The 17,401-nt window shown below is 40.8% G+C and overlaps 1 protein-coding gene across 1 annotated transcript in view; it reads right to left on the bottom strand.

Moving 5' to 3' along the window:
- Positions 1–7,606, bottom strand: part of LOC133574378 (caveolae-associated protein 2-like) — a 59,326-nt gene extending 51,720 nt beyond the window's left edge. Inside the window, exon 1 of the mRNA XM_061926546.2 lies at positions 6,486–7,606. Within this exon, the coding sequence (XP_061782530.1) occupies positions 6,486–7,061 (576 nt within the window). The 5' untranslated portion in view covers positions 7,062–7,606. The remainder of the gene's footprint in view (positions 1–6,485) is intronic.
- Positions 7,607–17,401: the final 9,795 nt, after the last annotated feature.

The raw sequence follows: 17,401 nt of genomic DNA on the forward strand, positions 1-17,401 counted from the left end.
TATCGGCTGCTGAGTTTCATTTTTTAATGTTTTCTGCTGGTGGTGTGCCTCGAGATTTTTTCAGTGCCTTGGACCAGAAAAGGTTGAATCACACTATCAGTACTTTGTTTGATTTCTTTGGTTAATCCAATCCATAATTTGATTCCACATACTGATATACTGAAGGTCTTAAGTGTTGTACGTACGTACAAATGTTTTAAATTACATTTTTCTGTAAGACTATATTTCTCTACATTTTGCTGTAAAGAATGTATGCAATTTAGTAACGAGTACATTCACGATAACGTAATATTTACCGTATTTTGGTATATTTTTAATGCATTAGCAGAACTTCTTTTCTGGGCGCATTGATTTCACACGGCACATAATGTTTGCAGACATTGTGAGAGCCAACGACGACTACATTGGGATAAACGATGATTCAGAACCTGAAAATTTGACACACTAAACCATCATGTAGCACAATTGCGAAACGAGAAATACAAAATACGAGCGTAACTTACAATGTCCGTTCTCAATTAGGATGCCGACTGATGGGATGTTTGTATCCTTCAGCACAAGACTTGTGCTCCTTGTTTGGCTGGTAAATTCTGCATAATCCTGTGCTGTTGCTGTCTGCTGTGTCACAGTGTGATGTTTCCTCTTCCTATTTGATATCATTTGAGTTGCTTTCACGAGCAAAAATATATTTCTTCCATTGAACTTGCTGCAACTATGACGCTGTCTTGTTGTCGACATATAACCACATCAAAAGTAGCGTGCCACATTACATCATAACGGACCTAAAAGTATTCCATTAGATTACGTGTTACTAGTAAAAGTAACAGCGTTACTAACGCCGTTATTACGAACACTGCTTGTTACACCGGATGTTTACATTGTCAGTTTAAAGACACTCAACTAAAGTTACTTGAAACACTTTAGGTTCCTGCACTTAAAAATACTTGTTTGTAGTAATACATATACATAGAACTACGGATGTAACAATGAATGGTAATAATTAGAGATGTCCGATAATATCGGACTGCCGATATTATCGGCCGATAAATGCTTTAAAATGTAATATTGGAAATTATCGGTATCGGTTTCAAAATTATCGGTATCAAAAAGTAAAATTCATGACTTTTTAAAACGCCGCTGTGTACACGGACGTAGGGAGAAGTACAGAGCGCCAATAGACCTTAAATGCTCTGCCTTTGCATGCCCGCCCAATCACATAATATCTACGGCTTTTCACACACACAAGTGAATGCAATTCCTACTTGGTCAACAGCCATACAGGTCACACTGAGGGTGGCCGTATAAACAACTTTAACACTGTTACAAATATGCGCCACACTGTGAACCCGCACCAAACAAGAATGACAAACACATTTCGGGAGAACATCCGCACCGTAACACAACATAAACACAACAGCACAAATACCCAGAACCCCTTGCAGCACTAACTCTTCCACCTCAACCCCAGCCCCCCAAACCCCGCCCACCTCAACCTCCTCATGCTCTCTTAGGGAGAGCATGTCCCAAATTCCAAGCTGCTGTTTTGAGGCATGTTAAAAAAAATAATGCACTTTGTGACTTCAATAATAAATATGGCAGTTATATGGGGCGGTGTAGCTCTGTTGGTAGAGCGGCCGTGCCAACAACTTGAGGGTTGCAGGTTCGATCCCCGCTTCCGCCATCACTGCCGTTGTGTCCTTGGGCAAGACACTTTACCCACCTGCTCCCAGTGCCACCCACACTGGTTTAAATGTAACTTAGATATTGGGTTTCACAATGTAAAGCGCTTTGAGTCACTTGAGAAAAAGCGCTATATAAATGTAATTCACTTCACTTCAGTTCAGTGCCATGTTGGCATTTTTTTCCATAACTTGAGTTGATTTATTTTGGAAAACCTTGTTACATTGTTTAATGCATCCAGCGGGGCATCACAACAAAATTAGGCATAACAATGTGTTAATTCCACGACTGTATATATATCGGTATCGGTTGATATCGGAATCGGTAATTAAGAGTTGGACAATATCGGAATATCGGATATCGGCAAAAAAAACATTATCGGACATCTCTAGTAATAATAATAATTGCGGTTAGTTTTACCGTTTGCATTAAAATGATCGAAAAACAGTGATTGTTAGTATTAACAACGGTTGTTACAGCTGTTTTAAATTAAAATGGTCAAAAACATGATTGTGATGAATAAACTCGTGGACAGACTGATGCCAGCTCGCGAGCCTAAATCTTAACATGAAAACAAGAGACATTAATGTATTTCCCTATTAAGGAACGACATACCCAATTTAAACTAAGTTATTTAATTGTGCTAATTGAACCTACAAACGAGTGATCGAAGATCACGGTCCATTCAATCCATTACCATGAATTGATTAATACCATTGATCAACGTGGACCCCGACTTAAACAAGTTGAAAAACTTATTCGGGTGTTACCATTTAGTGGTCAATTGTACGGAATATGTACTGTACTGCGCAATCTACTAATAAAAGCCTCAATCAATCAATCAAGCATCACTGAACAGAGTTGGACGACACAACGTACAGTAAGCCTAAAGTCCCGACTGTATCTATTTTGGGGGAGGGGTGAGTTTACCTGAAGACATCATTTTTAGGTCCAAAAGTATGAAATGAGTGCCAATATTGTCAGCAAAAAGGAACCCTATAGGTAGGAACTATCGACGTTGTATCGTACCGGAGGCCAGGCAAACACCACTCCATGACAACCTCAAGAGCGGTGCTGGCTATCGGGTTGATAGCCAGGGCTTTTAGCTCGGTGGCTACCACGCTCTTCTGTCATGCAATGTTTGAGTCCAGGGCGGAACAGAACAAGCAGAGACTGAACCAGACTACATCTATGAGAGAAGGAGTTTGCCCGGGTTCTTGCTGTGGGGTGAAAACAGATCCTATTATCCTGTGTGGCTCCATTCACGGACACACCCTAACCCTTTGCTGACATACAAGACCCGGTAGAGTGGAGACCAATGCATTTGTTTGAGCTCACACTTTGAACCTGCGTTACATTCAGTCTAACAAAGTCTTATGAAGAGACTAACTATGATATAGTTAGTTCTATAGTTCGGTACTACATAGTACATATAGTGAATGCAACTTCTGCATCAATTGTCAGTTAGCACCTGCAGGTTGCATGAAGTCCTGTTCCTGCTCAACAAGTTTCAACAACTCAAAGGGAAATTAAGTGTTCACATGTCACCTGCCAATGCAGACAAATAATAACGCAAATATGCACAACCACATACACCGGCGGTGCCCAAACATTTTTCACAGTGGACAACAGGCTGATAAATCCAAGGATGTGTTGACGTTTTCACCTTCAAAACCAATACAAAGAAATAGAAAACGCAATTTCAGTGGAAATGATGTTTGAATGCTGAAGAGCCAAAGCCGAACTGAAATGCTAACAGTTAGCACGCTGGCCAGATAGCGTCAAGCAACACAAATATGAAAAAAAATCTGCTAAAAAAGCTAGCATGCTAACAATAGAATGCTTAGTGAAATACCAAAATATATGACACTGAAGTGTATAGCTGTTAAATTATCTAAAATAAAAAATCTAGCATGCTAAAGTTAGCATGTGTCAAGTACCAAAATACCTTACCGTATTTTTCGGACTATAAGTCGCTCCGGAGTATAAGTCGCACCGGCCGAAAATGCATAATAAAGAAGGGAAAAAAACACATATAAGTCGCATTTTTGGGGGAAATTTATTTGATAAACCCCAACACCAAGAATGGACATTTGAAAGGCAATTTAAAATAAACAAAGAATAGTGAACAACAGGCTGAATAAGTGTACGTTATATGAGGCATAAATAACCAACTGAGAACGTGCCTGGTATGTTAACGTAACATATTATGGTAAGAGTCATTCAAATAACTATAACATATAGAACATGCTATACGTTTACCAAACAATCTGTCACTCCTAATCGCTAAATCCCATGAAATCTTATACGTCTAGTCTCTTACGTGAATGAGCTGAATAATATTATTTGATATTTTACGGTAATGTGTTAAGAATTTCACACATAAGTCGCTCCTGAGTATAAGTCGCACCCCCGGCCAAACTATAAAAAAAACTGCGACTTATAGTCCGAAAAATACGGTACTCTCTGTACATGAAAAGTGTGTTTAAAGTGCTAGCATGCTAACGTTAGCAAACTTCCAGTACCAAAATAGGACTGAGGTGTATACCTAAAAAAAATTATTAAAAAGCTAGCATATTAAAGTTAGCATCCTAACAGGTATCATTTTGTCAAGTGACAAAATATTTGACGCTGAAGTGCATACTTCCAAAATGAGCAAATAAAGCTAGCATGCTAATATTAGAATGCTAACGATTGTGCTGCACCGTTGAAAAATTAGCTGCGGGACGCACTTTGGACACGCCTGATATACACTCATCATCCATGAAGGTAGGGGTTCTTAACTTTTTTCACCTCAGAGGGGGCCCCAAGACCATTCAAATATTAACACTGAATTAATCAGCTTACTCTTGAGTTTATTCATATTCAATAAATATATCTAAATAATAAATAATAAATACATATGTTTATTAACTAAACTGTCAATAATATTAAAGTGCATATGAAAATACAGTTACCGTATTTTTCGGACTATAAGTCACAGTTTGTTTCATAGTTTGGCCGGGGGTGCGACTTATACTCAGGAGCGACTTATGTGTGAAATTATTAACACATTACTGTAAAATATTAAATAATATTATTTAGCTCATTCACGTAAGAGACTAGACGTATAAGATTTCATGGGATTTAACGACTAGGAGTGACAGATTGTTGGTAAACGTATAGCATGTTCTTTATGTCATAGTTATTTGAATGACTCTTACCATAATATGTTACGTTAACATACCAGGCACGTTCTCAGTTGGTTATTCAGTCTGTTGTTCACTATTCTTTATTTATTTTAAATTGCCTTTCAAATGTCTATTCTTGGTGTTGGGTTTTATCAAAAAAATTTCCCCCAAAAATGCGACTTGTATATGTTTTTTTCCTTCTTTATTATGCATTTTCGGCCGGTGCGACTTATACTCCGGAGCGACCTATACTCCGGGGTGGGACGGGGGCGTGGCTAAAAGGGGAGGAGTATATTTACAGATAGAATTCACCAAGTCAAGTATTTCATATATATGTAGATATATAGATATATATAAGAAATACTTGACGTTCAGTGAATTCTAGCTATATATATATATATATATGTATATATATATATATATATATAAAATAAATACTTGAATTTCAGTGTTCATTTATTTACACATATACACACATAACACTCATCTACTCATTGTTGAGTTAAGGGTTGAATTGTCCATCCTTGTTCTATTCTCTGTCACTATTTTTCGAACCATGCTGAACACCCTCTCTGATGATGCATTGATGTGTGGCACGCACAAAAGTGCTTTCATCAAATGCACTAGATGGCAGTATTGTCCTGTTTAAGAGTGTCACAACATTGCTGTTTACGTCAGACGAACTGCTTTACGGTGGACAAAAACGTGACTGCTGCTGTTGTGTGTTATTACCGCGCTGGGAGGACGTTAATGAAACTGCCTAACAATACACCCACATAAGAAACCAAGAACTCGCCCTCGATCATTCTACAGTTATAACGTGATTGGGCAGGTATGCTGTTTATATTGTGAATTTCTGAATGCCTGAATTTCGGGAGATTTTCGGGAGAAAATTTGTCCCGGGAGGTTTTCGGGAGAGGCGCTGAATTTCGGGAGTCTCCCGGAAAATCCAGGAGGGTTGGCAAGTATGTAAATATGCTTCACTGATTCGAGTATTTGGCGAGCGCCGTTTTGTCCTACTAATTTTGGCGGTCCTTGAACTCACCCTAGTTTGTTTACATGTATAACTTTCTCCGATTTTCTAGGACGTGTTTTATGCCACTTCTTTTTCTTTCCCATTTTGTCCACCAAACTTTTAAGGTTGTACATGAAAGGTGAGGTTTGTTGATGTTATTAACTTGTGTGGAGTGCTAATCAGACATATTTGGTCACTGCATGACTGCAAGCTAATCGATGCTAACATGCTATTTAGGCTAGCTATATGTACATATTGCATCATTATGCCTCATTGGTAGGTATATTTGAGGTAATTTAGTTTCCTTTAAGTCCTCTTAATTCAATTTATATATCACACTATCTGTATGTAATATGACTTTTAATTTTTTGCGGCTCCAGACAGATTTGTTTTTGTATTTTTGGTCCAATATGGCTCTTTCAACATTTTGGGTTGCCGACCCCTGACTTAGGCCTACAACGCTACTGCATGTTATTGTTGGTCATTATGATGGTGCTTGCATTCTACTAAAATAACAATACTCAGTTTAGTTTATGAATTGTTAAAATATCAGCTTCAAATCCAGTATAATTTTTTATAGCATTTTGTAGCAGTTGTTGGGGAAAGTTTTTCAGACTCACCTGGGAAATGATGACTTTGAAGTGGTTCCTCTTGAGCAGGTGGCTGTGGTTGGCCTCCAGCTTCTTCACCTGCACGGCCTGCCTGTCCAGGCGATCCCGCACCTCCTTCAGGTGGCCGCCCATCTTGCGGGAGCGCTCCAGGAGCTTGCTGACGCAGTTGGAGGTGCCCATGTGCGCCTTGGACAGGCGAGTCACGTCGCCCTGCACGACCCGCACGGCGCCCTCCAGGTCGGCCTGCCGCTGCTCCATGCGCTGCTGGTTGTCCTGCACCGCCTCCATCATGTTGACCAGCTTATCCAGCAGGGCCACCACGGTGATGGCGCTCACCGGGCCGCCGGGGCTCACCGGGCCGCCGGCACCGGGGCTGGCGGGGGCGGCGGGGCTGGTGGGACTTTTTAAGCCCAGTCGGGAGAGAGTGCTACGCGGGCTGGGTGGGGACGGCGCCAACGGCGTGCTGCAGCCCGGGATGAGGAGCTCCGTGTTCTCGGTGGCCTGCTGCGGGAGTGTGCGTGTGCTGCCCGACACGCTGCCGGGCTCGGCCTGGGATGCCTCGGCGTGAGGTGCCTCTCCTTCCATGGCTCACAGGTGCTTTAGTCACACGCACAAAAAGCGCAAATTACGGCGTTACCTGTCTCTCACAGACGTGTCCCCCGTGGAGTGAACTTTGGGTGTCGCGCTTCTTTGATTTGACTACCGAGCACCCACGCCCAATTCTCCGTGTCTCTCTCACACACGCACTCAACTTTCAAAACACCTCCCCCGCAAGCCTAAGGGAGGGGCTTGGTTGCCACGGTAACCTCACAGGCCTTGCCCTGCAGTCCTCACACAGGAGAGGCAGGTCTATGTTTTGTTGACATGTATGATCCCGGAAGTATTCACTTTTCCCACATTTTGTTATGTTACGGTCTTACTCCAAAATGGAATGAATTCATTTATGTCCTCAAAATTCTACAAAAACCCCAAACCGGTGAAGTTGGCACGTTGTGTAAATCGTAAATAAAAACAGAATTGAATGATTTGCGAATCCTTTTCGACCTATTAATGTGTGCGTTGCGCCGGGCGCGCGTCAGTCCGGCTGCAGCAAGCAGCTGCAATCAATCGCCAGCAATCGGCGCACCTGTCACTGATCAGCGTACTTGCCAACCCTCCCAATTTTCCCGGGAGACTCCCGAATTTCAGTGCCCCTCCTGAAAATCTCCTGCGGCAAATATTCTCCCGAATTTCTCCCGATTTCCACCCAGACAACAATATTGGGGACGTGCCTTAAAGGCACTGCCTATAGCGTCCGCTTTTCCTCCACACAAACAGCGTGCCGGCTCAGTCACATAATACATGCGGCTTTTAAACACAGATAAGTGAATGCAAGGCATACTTGGTCAACAGCCATACAGGTCACACTGAGGGTGGCCGTATAAACAACTTTAACACTGTTACAAATATGCGCCACACTGTGAACCCACACCAAACAAGAAAGACAAACACATTTCGGGAGAACATCCGCACCGTAACACAACATAAACACGACAGAACAAATACCCAGAAGCCCTCGCAGCACTAACTCTTGCGGGACGCTACAATATACACCCCCCGCTACCACCAAACCCCGCCCACCTCAAACCCCCCCCCATCTCCCGAATTCAGAGTCTCAAGGTTGGCAAGTATGCTGATCAGAGGACCTGCCTTCATAAGCCTGCACAACCTGCTATCCTGGGCCAGAACGTAGTCATCCGTTCCTGTGCAGTAAGCGTATATCAAGCCCTATACACTCTTGCTCTCTCTGTGTGTTTCAGTGCCCCTCCCGAAAATCTCCCGCGGCAAATATTCTCCAGAATTTCTCCCGATTTCCACCCAGACAACAATATTGGGGACGTGCCTTAAAGGCAATGCCTATAGCGTCCGCTTTTCCTCCACACAAACAGCGTGCCGGCTCAGTCACATAATACATGCGGCTTTTAAACACAGATAAGTGAATGCAAAGCATACTTGGTCAACAGCCATACAGGTCACACTGAGGGTGGCCGTGTAAACAACTTTAACACTGTTACAAATATGCGCCACACTGTGAACCCACACCAAACAAGAATGACAAACACATTTCGGGAGAACATCCGCACCGTAACACAACATAAACACGACAGAACAAATACCCAGAATCCCTTGCAGCACTAACTCTTGCGGGACGCTACAATACATCTCCCGAATTAAGAGTCTCAAGGTTGGCAAGTATGCTGATCAGAGGACCTGCCTTCATAAGCCTGCACAACCTGCTATCCCGGGCCAGAACGTAGTCACCCGTTCCTGTGCAGTAAGCGTGTATCGAGCCCTATACACTCTTGCTCTCTCTGTGTGTTCTCCCCCTTCGTGTCGAATTGTCTCGTGTCTCCCTTGTCGTCCTCCCTGCAGCCTGCCTTCGTTCCCGCGTACGAGCTGTGTGTCTCGTCTCCCCGCGTTCCCTCTGCTTCCCTGGCTGCCTCTTGGAGCTCGACCTACCGCCTGGACACGGACCTTTGACGCCTCTCTCCCCTCCCCTCGACATCACATCCGCTCACGGCCCTCCGAGCCAGCCTGGCCCCTCTCGGACTTCCGCCTCTCTCTCAACACTCCCGGTAACACTCAGCAGTTAATTTCCACACATAGTCGCACACCATACACTCTTGGATTTAGTCACACTCCATTCTCTTGTTTATTAAGATTATATATATATATATATATATATATATATATATATATATATATATATATATATATATATATATATATATATATATATATATATATATATATATATATATATATTTAAATAGAGCTACGTCCCTCCTGTCTGTGCTGTCTCCTCCTCCTGCACATAACACCTATATTCAATTGAATAGACTGCAAAGACAAAATACTTAACGTTCGAAACTGGAAAACTTTGTTATTTTTTGCAAATATTAGCTCATTTGGAATTTGATGCCTGCAACATGTTTCAACGAAGCTGGCACAAGTGGCAAAAAAGACTGAGAAAGTTGAGGAATGTTTATCAAACACTTATTTGGAACATCCCACATTGTTTAATGCAAATAATATATTGCATTAAACAATATATTATTGTTTAATGCAAAGTAATCATGTCTAAATAAAGTATGCCAAATACATGTCATGGCAGTGGAGTGCAGCAACAACAAGGGACAGGAAGACAAAGGACCTGGCTCTTACCTGACCTCTGGTTAATATTCACACCCGTTAAACCAAGAATGTGTTACTTTTTGCGATTCTCTCTCTGCCGCTTACAAACGTGTGTTTGTGATATAATAAAATGACAATAAAATGATGGTGCAAATCAGCAACATGATTGTTTTCCTCGTGCAGACGTCTGCTGTGTTCTGCTGCCTCTGCGTTATCTGTTCACGTTCAAAAGTGTACGTCCTGTGCACCCCTTTCCTCCCTCTACTTGTTTCAGAGCTGTGTGTCACGGGGCACTCTGACATGGAAATGTGGAAATCCCTGTCTCAACAATGAGCTCATCTGTGCCCCGTCAGGGTGTCCCGGCCCTTTTGTCACCATCGGTGCAAATGTTTCACCCAGCTACTTTTTCCAATAACACCATTTTAGTGCACAAGCACATGATATCACAACACAGACGTCATGTATCGGTATGTGTTGTTTGGACAACAGATGTTTGCAGTGACATATTAAAACAGCACTGTATCAGGATGAGATGTACATACATACACACATATATATACATATATGTATATGTATATATATATATATATATGTATATATATATATACTGTATATACATACATACAGTACATGCATATGTACATATATATATATATATACATTCATACGTATAAGTATGTATACATACATACATACATACATATATACATACATATGTACATATATGTATGTATATCATACATACATACAAACAATACATGCATACATATATAGGCAAACATATTCATACACACATGCATGTAATCATACAAATTCATACACACATGCATGTAATCATACAAATTCATACATACATGCCATACACACATACCTGCATGTGCATACATACCTACATGTATGCATGCAAACATACACACATACATTCATTCTACCACCAATGTGTTCTTTTTTGTCAACTTAGCATTGTTATCATTATCATCTGTGCACTATTATAAGTAGTGTAGTGGTACGGTGACAGTCTGTGTTGTCATGATCACCATACAATGTATTTCATAACTCAATAATTTAGCTATAATCCTGCTGTTGTTATTGCTACAGTGTCAATGCTGGTAATTGTATTATTTGTTGTTATTTTTGTTAGAATAATTGTGTGTAAGTTATCACACAACTCTTATGCTTAAAGGCCGTTGCTATAGTTATTAGCTATCGTGCTCAAGTTGTACTTTTCTATCTGTGCAAGGACAAAACTTGTTATCAGACACGGCATAGGAGGGGTTGCCTCGCCGGAGATATTTTGTTTGTCTTAGCCCACTAACAGCCAAGGACTTCAAGGACCTCAACGAATATAAGACGACAGCACGCAGACGAAGCAGAGACAAGGCAATCACAAGGCCCCCAGCACATTCCGTCACGTATTGTGCGTACTGGAAGCTGCTTTGCATGAAATGGGTGGCCACTCCTTTTAGAGGCGGCCTCAGTGATGTAACCAGGGACCTCCCAAATAAATAAAGGAGCACGTGGGCTGGACTTTAGAGCGTGGTGGGAGATTGTAACTGAGCGTGCAGTCCCAAACGTCTCTCCTCATTGAGCTAAATTAAACTCTGTCTCTGCCTGATTCATGATTCCTTGCTTCTTGTCTGTTTAAAGGGGAACATTATCACCAGACCTATGTAAGCGTCAATATATACCTTGATGTTGCAGAAAAAAGACCATATATTTTTTTAACCGATTTCCGAACTCTAAATGGGTGAATTTTGGCGGATTAAACGCCTTTCTATTATTCGCTCTCGGAGCGATGACGTCACAACGGGACGTCACATCGGGAAGCAATGCGCCATTTTCTCAAACACATTACAAACATTGAATCAAATCAGCTCTGTTATTTTCCGTTTTTTCGACTGTTTTCCTTACCTTGGAGACATCATGCCTCATCGGTGTGTTGTCGGAGGGTGTAACAACACGTACAGGGACGGATTCAAGTTGCACCAGTGGCCCAAAGATGCGAAAGTGGCAAGAAATTGGACGAATGTTGTTCAAAATACGAGGGTGTGGGGAAAGCCGACGAAAATGGTCAGTCGTTTGTTCCGCACACTTTACCGACGAAAGCTATGCTACGACAGAGATGGCAAGAATGTGTGGATATCCTGCGACACTCAAAGCAGATGCATTTCCAATGATAAAGTCAAAGAAATCTGCCGCCAGACCCCCATTGAATCTGCCGGAGTGTGTGAGCAATTCAGGGACAAAGGACCTCGGTAGCACGGCAAGCAATGGCGGCAGTTTGTTCCCGCAGACGAGCGAGCTAAACCCCCTGGATGTCTTGGCTCACACCATCCCTTATGCCACCGAAGATGATCAAGAGAAGAATATCGACCCTAGCTTCCCTAGCCTGCTGACATGAGGGTATGTCTACAGAATATATTAAATGATGAAAATTGGGCTGTCTGCACTCTCAAAGTGCATATTGTTGCCAAATGTATTTCATATGCTGTAAACCTAGTTCATAGTTGTTAGTTTCCTTTAATGCCAAACAAACACATACCAATCGTTGGTTAGAAGGCGATCGCCGAATTCGTCCTCGCTTTCTCCCGTGTCGCTGGCTGTCGTGTCGTTTTCGTCGGTTTCGCTTGCATACGGTTCAAACCGATATGGCTCAATAGCTTCAGTTTCTTCTTCCTTTTCGTTTTCGCTATCTGCCTCCACACTACAACCATCCGTTTCAATTACATGCGTAATCTGTTGAATCGCTTAAGCCGCTGAAATCCGAGTCTGAATCCGAGCTATTGTCGCTATAGCTTGCTGTTCTATCCGCCATGTTTGTTTGTATTCACTATGTGACGTCACAGGAAAATGGACGGGTGTTTATAACGATGGTTAAAATCAGGCACTTTGAAGCTTTTTTTAGGGATATTGCGTGATGGGTAAAATTTAAAAAAAAACTTTGAAAAATATAATAAGCCACTGGGAACTGATTTTTAATGGTTTTAACCATTTTGAAATTGTGATAATGTTCCCCTTTAAAGGCCGTTGCTATAGTGCTCAAGTTGTACTTTTCTATCTGTGCAAGGACAAAACTTGTTATCAGACACGGCATAGGAGAGGTTGCCTCGCCGCAGATACTTTGTTTGTCTTAGCCCACTAACAGCCAAGGACTTCAAGGACCTCAACGAATAAAAGACGACAGCACGCAGACGAAGCAGAGACGAGGCAATCACAAGGCCCCCAGCACATTCTGTCACGTATTGTGCGTACTGGAAGCTGCTTTGCATGAAATAATTTTTTTAGAGGCGGCCTCAGTGATGTAATCAGGGACCTCCCAAATAAATAGAGGAGCACGTGGGCTGGACTTTAGAGCATGGTGGGAGATTGTAACTGAGCATGCAGTCCCAAACGTCTCTCCTCATTGAGCTAAATTGAACTCTGTCTCTGCATGATTCCTTGCTTCTTGTCTGTTTAATAGATGTCATCAGTGTTTGAACCTGACAATTTTGTTATTATTATTTATGTTATTATGGTGTTGTAATTATTGCAATTAACCCTCTGTTTCAATTTCTCTGCTCTAGGAGCTTTATTACAACATCAGTTACCTGCAAATAATACAACAGGAAAAAAATACCTCACACTTTTACCTTTCCTGCACAGCATACAAGGGCAGCAAGATCAATATATTTATTATTTTCCCAAACGGCTGGATAGGACAGATAAAGAAAATAAATAAACTCGGTGTCTCCGATTTTCCCTGACAAATTCTACTTGAGGTCACTCTTTGCATGACCATCTGAGCTGTCAGGTGGACAAACCCAAACACCCTGGTCTCAAACACATGAAAGTGTGACCTCTTCATAGTGTGCTTTTTGAACTTTGCCTTTTCACACGTTCACCCCAGAGACGGAGTGACGGATGATGCTCCCATCCTGTCATTCTCCCCACTCGCGTCGTCTTTCCCTTTGTCCATCCCTCCATTTCCTCCATGTTCTTCCTCTCCCCGTGGTAGTATCGTGTTAATTTCAAGCAAATGTTAAATGTTTCCAATATTCTCACCGATTCTCGGGGAATGCTGTCTTTCCTTTTGCTGAGTTCAAGGTTCAAAGATTGGAATGGCTCTCCAAGGTGTGACAGGGCTGCTCTTAAATGCACGGATTAAATGCCAAAAAAAAGAATCTAATGTGACAAATATGTCATGACCTTTTGCAGCAGGTCATGTCTTGTTTGGGTCGTGTTATAGTTCTCCTGTTTTTCCGTTGCTAGGAGCACTGATTGTGCACATGTGTCTCTGTTTGGTGATTAGGACACGCATTTGTGACTAATCCCACCAAAGCACTTTTATATGCCAGTCTCGCCGTCCGGTCGGTGCAGGACCATTCCTTGCTGGATGCAATCTGTTTACTTTATGCTTCTGGTTGCTCAATAGACATTTTTAGTACGAGTCCTGTGTGTTTTGCCTCATTTAAGGATTAAATCCTCTTCTAACCTGCAGGCTGTCTCCCGCCTGCACGTATTGGGATCACCAACACCACCGACATGCAGAAACATGACAAAATAGAGGCTTTACCGCCACATTTCCTTCAAAGATTATCACCCGTGGGTGGGTCGTTCCATCCACATGTCAATTGTATCAATTTTTCCACCAAATAATCAGTTTGACCACAACAATTTATTATTTATATATATTTATATATATACAAGGAGAGTTTGACTAATGTACTCGCTGGCAAATTTCACTTAAAAATAAACCCTGACTGTACTTTAGATCAATTTCAATATGAAATAAATAATTATATACATTTAAAACTTAGATAAAATTACATTTAAAATTCTGATTTTTGGAATCTTTTTTTAAGGTTAATTTAAAATATGCAAGCGATTTATAACCTGTGATTATTCATGATTAATCTAAATTCAAAAGTGTGATTAATCTGATTTTTTTTTTAATTTACTGCACTGGTAATTTTTTTATTTTATTGCGTTGTTCGTAACAGTCCATTGTTGACATTGATGCATTTATATATTTATTACAAATTTAGGGAATACGTTTTTGGACAGGGCTTTAAGAGCAAAATGGCGAATAATTTGAATAAGAAACAATTGTAATTTTTGCTTTTGTTTACTTGTTATGCACTATTGATTTAATTTTGACAAAATAACTGTACAGAAGATTATTAATTTATTGGCATTGTACTTTACTTTTACTACAATAATGAATGTGTAATAAAAGGAAATAATTGTAGGATTTTGTTGATACCAGTCCATTAAATTGTTGTATTTATGTAATGTAACATATTTCTCAAATCAGCCTGTTGTTTTGTTCTGTGTGTATAATCATGATCAAAAGTGTGATTAATCTGATTTTTTTTAAATTTACTGCACTGGTATTTTATTTTTATTTTATTGCGTTGTTCGTAACAGTCCATTGTTGACATTGATGCATTTATATATTTATTACAAAGTTAGGGAATACGTTTTTGGACAGGGCTTTAAGAGCAAAATGGCAATTAATTTGAATAAGAAACAATTGTAATTTTTGCTTTTGTTTACTTGTTATGCACTATTGACTTAATTTTGACAAAATAACTGTCTTGATTGCGAAAACAAAGCAGGTGCGGGCAATAGCACTCAAAGGAAGGCGTGAAGCTGCTACAGGATAACACCAACAAAACAGGAAGGGTCACCAAAATAACAGCGCAAGACAGGAACTAAAGCACAACACACAGGAAACAACAACAAACTCAAAATAAGGCACAACAACCTGGTGGAGTTTCATTGTTTAACCTTTTCTGCTGGTGGTGTGCCTTCGTATTTTTTTAATGAAAAAAATGTGCCTTGGCTCAAAAAAGGTTGAAAAAGACTGTTCCATCCGTCCATTTTCTCCCGCTTATTCCCTTTGGGGTCGCGGGGGGCGCTGGAGCCTATCTCAGCTACAATCGGGCGGAAGGCGGGGTACACCCTGGACAAGTCGCCACCTCATCGCAGGAAAAAGACTGTTGTATAATACAATAATGGCAGCGTGCGCCCTCTAGAGGCAAAAAGACAAAAGTGCAAGGCCTATTGTGTCTGCTACTGTATGACTGAGATTATAATTTAGATTTTTTTAAATCATGGCCAAATAACATGACCAAAAGTGTTTGTGTAGAACATTTTTAATTATCAAACCAATACTTGTGAATAGTTGTATTATTGAAACAAACACAGACAGTCTTAAATTCTTTAACATATAAATGATGTTCTATTTGTAGCAAAAAGGAAGGATAACAGCCTTAACATCAAATGACGGTTCTTTTTTTCCCCAGGAAAAACAAACAAACATGTGACTATCCTAAATTAGAGTTTTACGTTTAAAAAGTAAGAATTTTTTTGAAATATCATTTTGGGACCATTTTGTACACAGAAGTTACCTATTTTGTTTGTCTTTCCCATTCACAAGCACTTATTCCTGTTTTTGCTTGAAATAGTGGTTAAGTCAAGTTTCTTGTTGGCGGTTGCAGGTGAGAAAAATTACAAGACAACAAGGGACAGAATGTCCTGGAATCCCTATTTGTAATGAGGTTGACATCAGATGTCAATCAATCCTTAAAATACCACTTCCGCACAATTGACAATAATTATAGCAACGGCCCTTAAGCATAAAAGTTGTGTGATAATATATACATAATTATTCTAACACACCAGAATAACGAGAAACACCCGCAGACACCGAAACACATCAATTTAATTTGTTTTAATTACCGGTAGCTCATTGACTGTCATATTATAAAATAATATTGCTGAAAAGCGACTTTTTTTTCCCACAGCCATGTGCGTAACTTTGCCAGTTCACACGTACATTTCAGACATATTCAACAAAGATGCAAAATAGCGCCCGCAGAACAGTTTTACTCTTGATAAATCAGACTGCGCGTGCTGAGTGATTATATTTGCATCTTCTCCTCCCAGTATTGCAAAAGTTCTGATGATCAGCATATACTCTGCATATTCGTAAATGGACTGCGCTTCTTATTCTGCTCACTTAAGAGACCCAATCCTCTGCTCATGACCTCAGTCGATCAGCTTTGCGAGGCCTATCAAGTTGGCATGCAAACTTTTAGTAGATCGGGCCCAAAATGTCGTGATTTTTGGAGAAAGTTCATTGCCATTGTGTATTTCATTGTGCAGTGTGTGCTGTTACAGCAAGCACAGGTATTGCAATCTTTTCAGGTGGGTGTTTGGCCCCCGTGCTTTACTGTAATGCAACATATGATTGGTTCTGGAGTGTCACGGCGTGGTTTGCGCAGCTTACTGCGGGGTTCGTTCTCCCAAAATGCAGACGGACCATTCCGGACAATGCGTGCAGGTAAGAACATGATTTAATTCTCACAACTCAAAGTAGTACAACAAAACGGAACACAAGGCGAAGGCACAACGTGCTGATCGCACTTGGAGCTAAAGCAATTACTTAGCATAGACTATGGCAAGGAAAACTTACAAGCTGGGGCATGAACAAACAAAACTTAAAGGGGAACATTATCACAATTTCAGAATGGTTAAAACCATTAAAAATCAGTTCCCAGTGGCTTATTATATTTTTCGAAGTTTTTTTCAAAATTTTACCCATCACGCAATATCCCTAAAAAAAGCTTCAAAGTGCCTGATTTTAACCATCGTTATAAACACCCGTCCATTTTCCTGTGACGTCACATAGTGAATACAAACAAATATGGCGGAAAGAACAGCAAGATATAGCGACATTAGCTCGGATTCAGACTCGGATTTCAGCG

Source organism: Nerophis lumbriciformis, linkage group LG31 (genome assembly GCF_033978685.3).
Source record: "Nerophis lumbriciformis linkage group LG31, RoL_Nlum_v2.1, whole genome shotgun sequence".
Lineage (NCBI taxonomy): Eukaryota > Metazoa > Chordata > Actinopteri > Syngnathiformes > Syngnathidae > Nerophis > Nerophis lumbriciformis.